We start from the raw sequence: 12,841 nt of genomic DNA, 5'->3' as shown, positions 1-12,841 counted from the left end.
GCCAGTGTTGGACATTTCTTGACCATTATATCACTGCCCAGTTTATGTCAGCCTACATGTTGTCAGTTTTTCCATAAATATTCACAGGGCTGATATCTTCTCAGAGGGAATGCTGGGAGCAGGTCTTTGGGCTCGAGATCCTGAGCAGGGGTCCCCAATCTTATCCGAAAAGGACCCAGTGTGGGTGCAGGTTTTCGTATTCGCCGCAGGACTGAAACACCTGATTCTACTCATCAAGGTCTTGATTGAAGACCTTGATTAGTTAATTAGTTATACGGGTCATAGTGCTGGGCTAAGACAAAAACCTCCACCCACACTGGCCCTTTTTGGATAAGGCTGGACACCCTGGGTCCTGAGCTTTGTTTACCAGAATGTGTGTGTGTGTGTGTGTGAGTGTACACTTGAAAGAGGATGTCACATCGATTTTCATTTTTCCACACTTAAAAAAAAAAAAATGCTGTACCCTTCCCTGCAGTATGACACTGTTCTGCAGTATGGAAATTGTGCTTTTGAAAAGTGAAAAGAAACCACAAACTTCCATCTTGTTTATAAATGTGGGATTTATAGTGCTGTGAATTAAATCTTTTTTTAAATTGACAATTTACTTGTCATTTTTCCCCCCGCGCCTAATTTCGGACACTGAGTTTAAAACAAATACTGCACCTTGATTTAGTTCATTATCACAAACAAAACAGGATTATCAAAATATCATCTTCCTGAATAAAGAGTAACATTAAATTAGTTGAATAAAGAGTCAGTACTGGAGTAGCATGTAGCATCTGAGAAAAGAAACTTCCTCATTACAGTTGTGAAATTAGTAAATGGGGATGTGTCAGGCAAAGTGGCTCATCTAGTATCTAGTCTGGGGTTGCACAATGGTGGGCCGATCCGTTTCAGGATTTTGTGGCAACTTCTGCTCTTAATTATTTAGTCAGCTAAATGATATCTTGACCTGACATTTGCACCAGCTTACAACTTACAGCTGCAGACTGCAAGTGTATCCTAAAGATTTTACTGTGCTCAAGTGCAGGAGTGAATTAACGTAGTTCATAGAGTTGTCAGAAAACTAAAACGAAGGTAACTGGTCGGAACAAAAACCAGCACCCAGACCAGCCCTCCTGGACCGGAGTTGTGCACCCCTGATATAGTTGGCGCTCGCTGTTGGAGATTGCAGGTTCAGGGACAGGGTGTCAGTTCAGTCCGAAATCTTCACAATCTGTTTCCCAACATTACCCCCCGTCATCATGGAGCAAAATGCCACTGCAAAAACACACCCACAACAGAGGTGGGCGGGCCCATGTCAGTCAACGCTGATTGGCACAGAATGGTACGGGATTTTGACACTCTTACTTAATTTCTTACTGAAATTCTCACGTCAAGTATTTGAACCAACTCCTGAACAAAGAAGCAAGATTCATTGCACATGTTCAACTATGACATTCATGGCGCTTACTGCAATGTACTGCAAGTGGAAAATTCTGTCCCCATGACAACGTGACAAATATGACGCTTACACTCACCTCCCATGTTCTCTATTCCGTTCGTGATGGTCTCCAACACCTGACAAATAAAGCATGAAGACACCCTTATAACCTCCTAAGACCTGGGAATTCGCTTTTGTCCCCTGTGGGGGACATGAGTCCCTCGTCTTAGTCACAAGAACCATATATTCTGCTATGCTGAAACTACCAGGGACATTGAGTAATAAAATAATATTTATGAAAATATATACATGGCAACATGTTTTTTTGTCATCCAAGATATTTGAGCTTGAAAATTGTGCCCAGTGTCGCGGTGATTAGGGAAATCCTCGGCATGATCACATGTTCAATGTGGTAACAAAAAGAGGAAAAAAAGACGTGTTCTTACTTTGAGCTGTCCTGCTTTCACCCACTGGCTCAGCTGCAGAAGCCCGGCCTCATGCTTCTCCATGTAGTTCAGCACCATAAACCTTTCCCTGGATAAACAAACACACAGTTCAAAAATTCTCAGCCGAGATGACTGAAAAATGATTACTACTGCTGCAGCACGATGGAGGACAACTGCCACGACCATAGAATTACATGTCAGCTCAGTAGATGATAACTGCTGTTACCATGGAAATACGTGTCAGCTCAGTGGATGATAACTGCCATGACCATAGAAATAAACGTCACCATGGTGGATGATAACTGTCATGACCATAGACATACCTGTCAGCTCAGCAGATGATAAATTCTGTGACCATAGAAATACATGTCAGCACTGTGGATGATAACTGCCATTACCATAGAAATATGTGTCAGCACAGTGGATGATAACTGCCATTACCATAGAAATACGTGTCAGCACAGTGGATGGTAACTGCCGTAACCATAGAGATACATGTTAAAAGCACATATCCTCTGAGCTTCACCCAGACCTGGGGGTTTGGGTTGAGCGGGGTACCTGGTGATATTATTGCGGAGCAGGGCTTCTTGCGTCTCTTTCTTGAGGGGCGGTGGATAGGGCACGTCCTTATTGTACTGGGAAATCTGTCCACAGAGGATCACATGGCCATCTTTGTTCATCTGGGGGAGGAGCATGGATGTTTGAAGCAAGAACAAACAAGGACTTTAAACAAAAACCGTATCCCCATTTGACTTCATACCCCAAATTGAAATGACCAATCACAGCTGTCGGCTCATTTCATTGCCTAACTGCTGCAACATTCGTCACCTACCCTGTGAAGCAAAACCCTGTCCTCATTGGTCCAATACACACACGCCAGGTTGCAGGACAAGTTGTGTAGCCTATAACTGCAACTAGGACCAGACTTTACCTCAATACGGTGTCTGAGAACCACAAAACTAGGATTTGGATTTTTGTAACACCAACAAAACTAAAAGTCATAACATTCCCCCTGAGGTTCTTTTTAAATATTTTCTTGTCCGTAAACAACGCGGGGAGGTTTTAGAGCGGCGCACCTGTGCGATGACCGCGTCGCTGACGGGACCCCCCACGTTGTCGAAGTAGACGTCCACGCCATCGGGGCAGCTCTCCCTCAGCGCGGCGGAGACGTCCCCGTGGCGGTAGTTGACGGCCGAGGTGAAGCCCAGCTCCGACACCAGGACCTGGCACTTCCTCTCCGACCCGCAGATCCCCACCACCCTGGTGCAGCCGTCCAGCCGGCCAATCTGCAGCCGACGACAGCAAGCAGTCATAGCCCCAACAGACCCTGAGACACGTCACCTGCAGGATGCTTCACACTACATCCCAATTGACACAAAACCTACTCACGATGTTGCTGCCGTGTAGCGGCAGGGTTATAACATTGACAAAACATTCAAGTAACATTGAGAGAACATTTTGTGTTTGCTGGGATGCTATATTAATTTAGCACAGGCTCTAATCCAGAGTGACTTAGCAGTGTGAGAGAACATTTTGTTTTTGCTGGGATATTATATTATATTATATTATATTCATTTAGCAGGGACTCTTAACCAGAGTGACTCAGCATTGTGAGAGAACATAAGTGTATCCACTTCAGTCGTACGAGCAACAGGGACATAGACCTGCCTAAGAACAATCCCAGACCAGCAACGTCGCTCAAACACAAGCGTAGATAACGATGGCGATCTATAACCTAGAACCAGGACAGATATAATTAAAGCATTTGTTGCACGCAATCTTTAGGTTAAGCCCTGCAACAGAGGTCGGCGACGAGGGCCGTATCCGTTTCCGGTTTTAACGCCGACTACTGGCCATAATTACTCAATTAGCCCCAACATTTATGCCATCTGAACATTTTAGCTACATTTATTGAATTGAAGCATTTTACTGCGATCAAATCAAAAGTGAACCTGCGCTGGTGCTTACAGCCATTAAGCCCATTTAGCCAAGGTAATTGGCTGGAAACAAAAACCTGCACACACACGCCAGTCCTCTATTGCCCACAAGCTTCATGGGAAAATATGCACTCATTACAGGCATTTAGCAGAGCCTGAGCAAATTACATAATATTTTTTAATTTTTTTTTTACATAGGATTGTATCCACTTACACAGCTGGATATACAGTATACTGAAGCAATGCAGGTTAAGTACCTTGCTCAAGGGTACAATGGCAGTGTCCTACCTGGGAATCAAACCTGCAACCTTTAGGTTACTGGTTCCTTACCCATTATACTACAGATTATACTACACTGCCGCCCGCAGTGTAGTATAATGGGTAACTAGGTATGCTTTTGCAGTTTGCAAAAGTTGAGTTGAAAAGTTTTTTTGTACTGAGTGAGAGACGGCGTTTCACCTGTCCAGCCAGCGACCCACAAGCCCCTGCTGCTCCACTGACCACCATCGTCTGATTGGCCCCAGCTTTCACGTGACCTTTTTCCCTCACCCCTAATAAGGCGGTGAGACCCGGCATGCCCACAGCTCCCAGGAAGTAGGAAAGGCGACCATTCACCAGCTCAGGGTCCAGCTGCAACACAACACAACACCTTTACATTTAGCCTTTATATTTAATAATATTTAACCTTAATATTTAACACATATCGATGTTTTGAATTCCCCAATCACAAAAATAGGCCCATCCCATCCCTGCAACATCCTCCATCAAGTCAAGACATGATTCTCTTATCCCACGAAAACAGCCACCTGTGAGCAATGAGGTGGGGGGGGGGGGGGGTACCCTGCTGACCGAAACCCTCCCTAACTGCTACGGCTGTGTACATACAACACTCTCTGTGTCTGTACCTGTATTGGGGGGGGGGGGGTCAGTTGGGGTGAGTGCGGAGATTTACCTTCTGCAGCCGGCCGCCCTCCACCACGTTGTGAGTCTGCCAACGCCAGGAGAACGACGTCGCCGTATCCCCCTCGGAGAAGGCGTCATGGCAACTGGATTCGACCACACCCACGCCGCCGCCGTCCACGCACTCCGACAGCGCCCAGGGCGATATATAGTCTGTTCCCGTGTCATCGTTCATACGGCACCGCTGCAAATGAGAACTACGATGCCGTTATTATCTCCAAAAACACACCGTCCGGCATTAAATAACATGTACATACTTCCCACGACACTGGTTTTCAACACTGGTCCTGGAGTACCCTGTGTGTATGCCGGGGTTTTTTTTCCCCCCAAATCTTTGTTGCAACTCCTGAACCACGAAGAGTTGCTAATTGTTTTTAATTAGACTTTTAAGGTCTAATGGGGGGGGGGGGGGGGGGATGATTGCTCAATGACACATTAGTAATACATTCATGATTAAAAAAAAAGCTTTAATGTTCAGTATTAATTAAAAAGGACAGTCAGCCAAGTCAGGTCCATTTTTAGACAACTAATGCTTCCACTCTGTTAAGTGCCACGGTAAATGACTGGTTTGGGAAGAGGTTTCACTTTGCACCTATTAATTAACTGAAAAGGCAAGCGCTGAAATTAATTACGTCTTCGATGCTGGATGTGCACACCTGGTCGTTGACACAAAACCATATGCAGAAAATTAAGAGTTCAAGGACAAAGCAAATGGTAATAATGACCAAAACCAACAAGTCTGTTTTAAGGACCACACTTTCAATCACCTTAATTAAAGAGAAAATTAGCTGGGCACAAAAAAACCAGCATACACAGGTGTACTCCAGGACCAGGGTTGAAAACCACTGTCCTATTGAATATGTTTGTGGTGAGCAAACAGTCCTTCTCCATACATGTTAGCGACACTGCAAATTATTCAGAGAATTCACATATCCCATGAGTTCTTGGCCATATGGAGAGGTATGTTTAAACCTGGATAAGGAAAAAATAAAATGTGTATTTAAGGGACCTTGAATTTATTTGAAAAAGTATTACTTTTTACATTCGCGAGTCATTGCTTTCGTGTTCCTCAATATCAGTCTCACGGGAATGTACGCATCACAAACAGGAGTGTGTCTGTAAGATGACTATTATCAGTGAAATTATTGAAGAGAACGCTGAACATTCAGTCACAAATGTAACTTATTTGATGAACAAATGGAATAGTGCAGAAAGCATATTTTCAACACAAATATCACTTGAGAAGCCATTAAGCAATAATCATGGTCTTCAGCTCCTCCCACGCATCACTAGTCTGCCGCAAAACGCCAGCTTAGCGCTTGCTAGAGGGGGGAAAAAACCTTTTATAAGCAGCAATGTTTGGTTTTCACTTTTTACCAACCCTACAATAGGAAGATGCGAACAAAGCCCACCCCACTGCCATTTTTGATGACTAGCTGTTTAGAATGTCAAAAAAGACAAACAGACAGCACCCACTCCAAAGACAATGCCTTCGGGATTCCCTGCCTTCACGCGCACTGCTGACACAAAGAATAGCGTCATTAGCAAGCGATAGAGCTGCTGGACTGCAGCTTCTCTCTCTCTCTAAAACATAATGCACCTAGCTAGTCACAGACGGCGCACCAACCATGTAGGGGTCGACAGAGAGATACAAAGTCCGCACGAGGACTTCGCCCGGTTTTAGATCAGTTTGTAGTGTACCTTCCTCGACACGGAAGTTCTCTGGAATCGGTTCCCCATTTTTCCCTGAGCAAAAAGAAACATATTTACTAAACTGTGTTTTCCACCTAACCAAGAGCTGAATATTCAAATGCAACTAAAAGGCAACGCAAAGTGCAACAATAAAACACATCACAGTAAGATTGACCAACAAGGACATACCAGGTCGAGAATGCAATACTACTCTTAATATTCGTGACATTCTGATAACCTATGTTATTTTTTTTCAAATGTGCAAAAACCCGGAACTGGCCTACAACCACAGTGATCCAACAGTTGCCAAATTCTTTGCCAAATTCCTGTTAAATTTATATTTCCAACCCAGATTTCTCCGCCGCTTCGCTAGGCTAGGCTAGGCTACTCCGGTTTTTTTTATTGAAATGGCAGACCACGTCGATGGTATTGAAAAGCACTAGAGCGCCACCTGCCAGGTTTTTGGTAGTACTGAATTACACAACTTCTTCAGTAGGATACAATACGCTGAGTACACAAGGACGTAGGCTACTCCGTACGTTTGTTTGTCGTCCTCCGCAGTTTTCTCGATTGAAATGCAGATGCAATAATTTTGCTTGATGTCGTGAAAACTGTACGTGGGTGAAAACTTTTTGCCTATTTAAATTGCAGTTTTTTATATAATAAATACTTCGCCTACTGCTTTACCACTGGGACACATTTATGAAATATTTGGCATGATGAGAATTTTTTGCAAATTATAGTGCAGACCTGTATAGCCTACTAATGGAGGAAGTCTGAACTTTCAACATGCTATTGAAAACAAGTGACATAATGCGCCGTGAAGCGACTTGTTCGGGCTGTACTAGACCCTGTGTTTTTTTCCGCGCTTTCATTTTACCTTAATTGTCTGACGTTTGTGTGCCTCTGTGTCTAAAAGTTGTATTAACAATTTTTTTAATGTCCATGTAAAAATGTTACCTTAGATTTCCTGGGTAATGTAGGTATTATTATTATTATTATTATTATTATTATTGGTAGTTGATCCCATTAACACATTCCCGTTGAACACCGAAAGGTTTCAGCCCCCCCCCCCCATAAATAAACAAATAAATAAATAAATAAAATGTGTGTGCACGCAAAAAGAGTGCAAACTTTAAATTATCTTTCCTCTGATTCACAAATATTATGCGTGCTTTCTGCTTTGTGGGCGTTAGGATTCTTCCAGTCTACTGTGCCGTTATATGTTTAACCAAGAAAGTTGATTTGCAATTGATTAGTAAACTTGAGCATTGCGGTTATCTGATCATGAAAACACACAGCCTTTGGAGAATTTTCAGTTTTGCACCGTAACTTAAATTATTCTGTAAGACGCCAAGTGAAAGCACTATGGAATCGACGTCACGTCATTTACAGTGCAATTTTCGAGTGCATTCATACACCCAACGAGCAAAGGCTCGACTATAGTTTAGGCAACAAAGTAGGAAGTGACGCTTCGAAAAGGGGGAAAAGTTTTCTGTCGTTTATAGGGAAACATATCTTGTTGGAGGGAAGATAACGTCGCCTGGTGGAAAGAAGGTAGAGCACAAATATAAATTACTTATGCTTTTTGTTAAACTTGCGTGTGATTGACTTTATGGAAACTGAATGCCGACAGTGTAGTGTCCGGTGTACTTATTTTTCTGAGCTTTCGCTAAGCCGCCCCAAGGAGGGTGCAATGAAACGTCCTGCGTAGCTTGCTAACTTAGCTTGCTAGCTAGCTTATTGACATCAACAGCTGGTTTGTTTTTGCAAAACGCAAAAGTGTTGGGGGTTTGTTCGATGTGTACTGCTGGTCTTCCGCCCCAATATAAAAAAGATATTATCTGAAGTGGTGATGTTCACAATTTGTGCAGCAACAGGCGTAATCGGGACTGTCGGTCAGTCTTGTGTCTGTAGGAAAGGGGTTGTGGCAGTCCTTTTGCCTGCCAAGGGTGGAGGTTGTTACGCTGCACGTTGCAAATCTCCTTTTCGTTGAGCCTGTCCGGGGTCGAACGAAACAAAAGACCAGGGCGAAAAAAAGGGTGTAACATTATTAATGGTATACAGTGGACGCTTTGAAACAATTAAATACAATTTTGCAGACGAGCCGCGTTTAAAACTATTGCTGCAAAAGCAAATGTAGCAGCGCCGTATAAAACCGAAGGAGACTCGAAACTAAACGCAGGCTATCTCTACTGGGTTTTGCAATCCGCAGTTAGGCTGGCAAATGGCGTTTCTACTGTCCCGTTTCAGTTTAGGTTTAATGAAGCCTTGAACACATTTTATATGCAAACTTTGAGTTTTTAAAATATGGTTGTAACACAAACACTGTAAACTGGCCAAGTAAAACCTGGTTTTGATGTTAACCGACAACTGTCGCATTAGGCTACTGCACTTTAAAAAATTTCTACCGTTCGCAATTGTAGTTTACACGATGCTGAAGTAATGGTAACCGAACATGGACACGCCTGTGATCAAAAGGACTCAACGGTTGCCAAATCGTTCTTGTTTATGATTAGTTTCGAAAGTGTGTAGTGGTCGAATGTTTGTAGCCTACCAAATATGGAATACCCCCGTTGCATGCATCAAATGTTATGCAATGATTTGCGCTAAATCAGTGTAGCTTGAGTCCTGCAAAGTCGTTTAACGTACTTTGTAGGCAGTTTACGCCTTACCATCGTCAAGTTTTGGATTCCTGGTATAATTTTGCTGTACTTAACCTGTGCACAGGGAAACTGGCGTGCTGTTGTGTTGATTTGCACTGTCATGCACTGTTTCCTTGGTATTTCCCCACTTTAATATTCTCGATGAAAGTAAAAAAAAAAAAAAAAAGATTGTTTAATATGTCATTCGTTCATGAGAATGAACTCGTATTTGGCAGGACCGTGCTTTTGATGGGGTAAAATGTGGATTCGAAAATTGAAGATGAACTTATGACCGCCTTCAGCCAAGAATTAGCCTAATTTTTATTTACTTATTCTTTTATTTTTGGAAGGCAGAAGAGTAGAGAACATGTGCAGTGCGGAGTCTGGCAGAACAGGACAGTATCTTCACTGCTGTTCGCTGCCACATGCACAGTCATGCCCGGCCCTGTTACTCAACAGTTACCATCGCTGATAGCCTGTCCATGACAAACAGGGCGTGCTGGCTTTCGGCTCGCGCTGGCCTCCTTGCTGTTTTATGCGACACGTGTGAAAAGCCACCATTCCGCTGAAAAAAACCAAACCAAAACAAAACAGAAAAGCCCATTTTTCAACCCCTGATCATGCAGTCATTACTAAAAATCTGCGAGCGCTAATCTTTCTGATGACACGGGACTCTTTGAAAATCGCGGCGTTCAAAATGTGGGTCAATGAGGCCGAATGTCAGAGGGTGACACTCCCACGATGTAGCACAGAGATGTCAACCTCCAGCTCTGGAAGGGCTGCAATGTAGGTAAAGGTATTTGCGGTTTCTTTTCGATCAGCAGTTAAGGCCTTGTGTGTGGACTCTTCAGCCAATCAATGACTTAAATTGCGGACTCTGAAACATGGCAAAAGCCTGGAGTGATCCTCCAGGACCTGTGTTTGACGCCGGCGACGCAGTGCATTCCTCACCTTGCGCCATCCTGTGCAGTCGAAACAAGTTTTGCTGTTCTCCATTTTGTACAGTAGTACAACAGTAAATGACAGCGATTAGTAATTAGACCACTGAAATCAATGCAGAGAAAAAAAGGCTGTTGCATGACTTGAATCTCAGTCGTAGCTTGTCACAATTAAATCATGAATTTGTATAAACCTCACATGCTATGTGTGAATAAATATTAATCCTGGTCATGGAGCAATGTCTTGTGTAACTACAGCAATGAGCGTGTTTTTCACCTCAGGGGTGTCCTTGTCATCTTACTGTATGCGATAATCTTGACAAGCAGCTGTCTACCGTCTCTCTTATAGTAATAGTAATAACCCACTTGGATCTCCTGTTCAACCAGAACGCAGACACAGAGAGCCAATGTTTTTGACAGTTGCAGGCCTGGTGCATTTTACTGTCATGCTGTGTGGGTTGGTGTCATTTAATTACTTAAGTCTGGGTTGACATGTGAGGCAAGTTTTGCGGTTGCATTCTGGGATTTGTAGTATATGGTGCCACTTGGTGGGAGTTGGGGGGGTGGGGGTGGGGGGTTTGTTAATATGAGTTTAATGAGCTTGCTTTTATTCAGCCTGCTTGCTCAGTGGGTTCCAGGCTTGGAATTTAACTCTGGAACACAGTAAGATCGGCCATTATTGCCAAGCAGTCTGGCTGGTCTTTACCACCGTGCCCTGTTTGTCATAGTTGGTTATTACCGACGATTCCAGTTAATGAATCAGGTTGGAACCTGAATGAGAACCTGAACGAGAACCAGAAGCCATGAAGAAGAAAGAAATTATGTACATAGTACATTCCTCTCAGAGTACCACTCCTGCTGCCACCCACTCCCTGGCTGAGCCAATCAGGGACTCACTGAGACTAGAATCAGATCTCTTGTAACAAGATGGTGAACTGGTCTTCTGTTGCAGAATGCAGAAAAGCAAATATGTATTCTTGGAGAAATGCTGCTGTGTATTTTGTTATTTGTTCTGAGAGATACAAAGTGTATAATCGCTTGTCTTGCTAGAATCATGAAAGGTCAGTATGCTACAAAGCTCACATTTTCAGTGTTTATAAACTCTTGACTTTCTTCAGAAAGGATTCACCACTGATAAGAATGTATGACACTGGGTGAACTGTATGGTTGCTCAGTGGATGTAGCAAGCAGCAGTGAACTTAAGCTAGTGCGATTTTAAAATTCTCGAAAACTATCAGAACATGGTTAGGCCAGCTAGCTAATTTGACTATACATCAAATATAATGTATGCCACACTTTCATCATCCTGAAAGTATACCAAAAAAATGGTGATTTAAAAAAAAAAAAAAAAAAAAAAAAAAAAATTTTTTTTCCTTGATATTCATTGATTGGCTATCTGGCATCTGTTCATTTTTTTTCATGGTGAACTGTGATTGGCTGCACTTGGCTGCTGTGGGGGGTGATGGCGGTGTGGTCTCAGTTTCAGCCATTGTGCAGGTTTCCTGTTGAAGGCGTTGGAGAAGCATTCTGTGTGGTTCTAGCTCTGCCCAATGGAAAGGGGAGGAACACAAAACGTGGAGCCAGAATTCTAAGGTTCTGGTTCCTGGTCAGAGTAAAGAATAGTCAGTGAAGAAGGGCCCGGAGTGTGGCTTTCTTCTTCTACAGCCTCGCCCGGCTTCTCACGGTGCATTGCTGCTGGGAGAATAAGGTGTGTAATCTTATTTCATTGGTTGTTTGGCATTCAGAGGGGCTGGCCACACCTTAAATGCCTTTAATGTAGATGTTATGTAACTCCTCCTTCTCGACTGCACGCATAAAATGCAACTCTGCAGTATAATTCTAGTCGAAAGAATTAACCGGGCCAACCGAAGTTAGTAGCTTGTAATTTATCACTACAGTAGTTTTACTTTGCTCGGGTGCTGGAAAATCCACACGCAGTTGAATTTCAGCATGCATTTGCTGGATGTTGGCAAACTCATAACTGCTGATATCGTGACTTTATCTTGGATGAAATTATGCCGATAAGGTTCCGACAAGTGGAACGACGACATGTCAGGTTTCAAAAAAAAAAAAAAAAAAAAAAAAAAAATGCAATGGCTTTGTTTTGCAATCGAGGGTGTAACAGAAACGCCATGTTGTCTGGATGAAAATAGCATTATATATGCATTGCCATTGGAGACATGTAAGGTCTTGCGTGAAGAATGCTAGCGTGCTGATTGGAAGCTGACTATTGGTAGTAACCTGATAGTTTTATAAAGCTGGAAGCCTGGAATTGCAGTTTCCACGCTTGCATCATTTACAACTTATACAGCAACGAAAAATCACTGCGTACACGGGTGGGCCTGGTTCATTCTTATTCTTGTACAGTAGAGCTTTGAAGAGGCCCGGTTCGTTTTGTGTGCGCCCGTGGGGCGAACTGAAGACACTCTTCTCTTCGGGCCACGAGTGAAAACATGAAGGCCTCAGGAATGTATTTTTCGGTCTCCCGTCATTGTGGTTGACCTGGTCTTTTTAAAGATTCAGCGGTAAAAAAAAAAGAAATAGAGTAACAACACTGGGGGGGGGGGGGGGGGGCTGCGACCTTGGTGTCGTTACTCTATTCCATGCAACTTCCTTTCAGTTTTACCCCGCACAAAATATCGACGAGGGCCGGCATGGAGCCGATTATGCTGATAGATGTTGCCTACCTACTATTGAGTGTACAAGTTATGTACAAGTTGTGTACGACTTGTGTACTCAATAGCAAGCAAGTGCACCGATTTTGACGACGTGACGCCATGATTTTCGTGCCAGTGAGGCA

The 12,841-nt window shown here is 43.3% G+C and overlaps 1 protein-coding gene across 3 annotated transcripts; it reads right to left on the bottom strand.

Annotated features, from left to right (window-relative positions):
- Window positions 1-542: 542 nt before the first annotated feature.
- ptgr2 (prostaglandin reductase 2) lies at window positions 543-6,880 on the bottom strand. Of its 3 annotated transcripts, XM_035429511.1 has the most exons (9): window positions 6,648-6,880; window positions 6,394-6,512; window positions 4,759-4,950; window positions 4,266-4,436; window positions 2,946-3,155; window positions 2,428-2,549; window positions 1,870-1,957; window positions 1,521-1,560; window positions 543-1,260 (listed from the first exon to the last, which is right to left on the bottom strand). In XM_035429511.1, exons 1-9 carry the CDS (start codon window positions 6,685-6,687, stop codon window positions 1,196-1,198), a joined length of 1,047 nt encoding a protein of 348 aa, XP_035285402.1. In that variant the 5' UTR covers window positions 6,688-6,880; the 3' UTR covers window positions 543-1,195. The 3 variants fall into 3 exon arrangements, with proteins under 3 accessions (XP_035285402.1, XP_035285412.1, XP_035285422.1); XM_035429521.1 differs by lacking the exons at window positions 6,394-6,512; window positions 6,648-6,880 and adding an exon at window positions 5,024-6,386 and having other exon boundaries at window positions 941-1,260; window positions 4,759-4,963; XM_035429531.1 differs by lacking the exons at window positions 6,394-6,512; window positions 6,648-6,880 and adding an exon at window positions 5,024-6,386 and having other exon boundaries at window positions 941-1,260.
- Between the last annotated feature and the right edge of the window lie 5,961 nt (window positions 6,881-12,841).

This window comes from Anguilla anguilla, chromosome 1 (assembly GCF_013347855.1).
Source record: "Anguilla anguilla isolate fAngAng1 chromosome 1, fAngAng1.pri, whole genome shotgun sequence".
Taxonomy (NCBI): Eukaryota; Metazoa; Chordata; class Actinopteri; order Anguilliformes; family Anguillidae; genus Anguilla; species Anguilla anguilla.
This window is presented reverse-complemented; position numbering and strand designations above follow the sequence as displayed.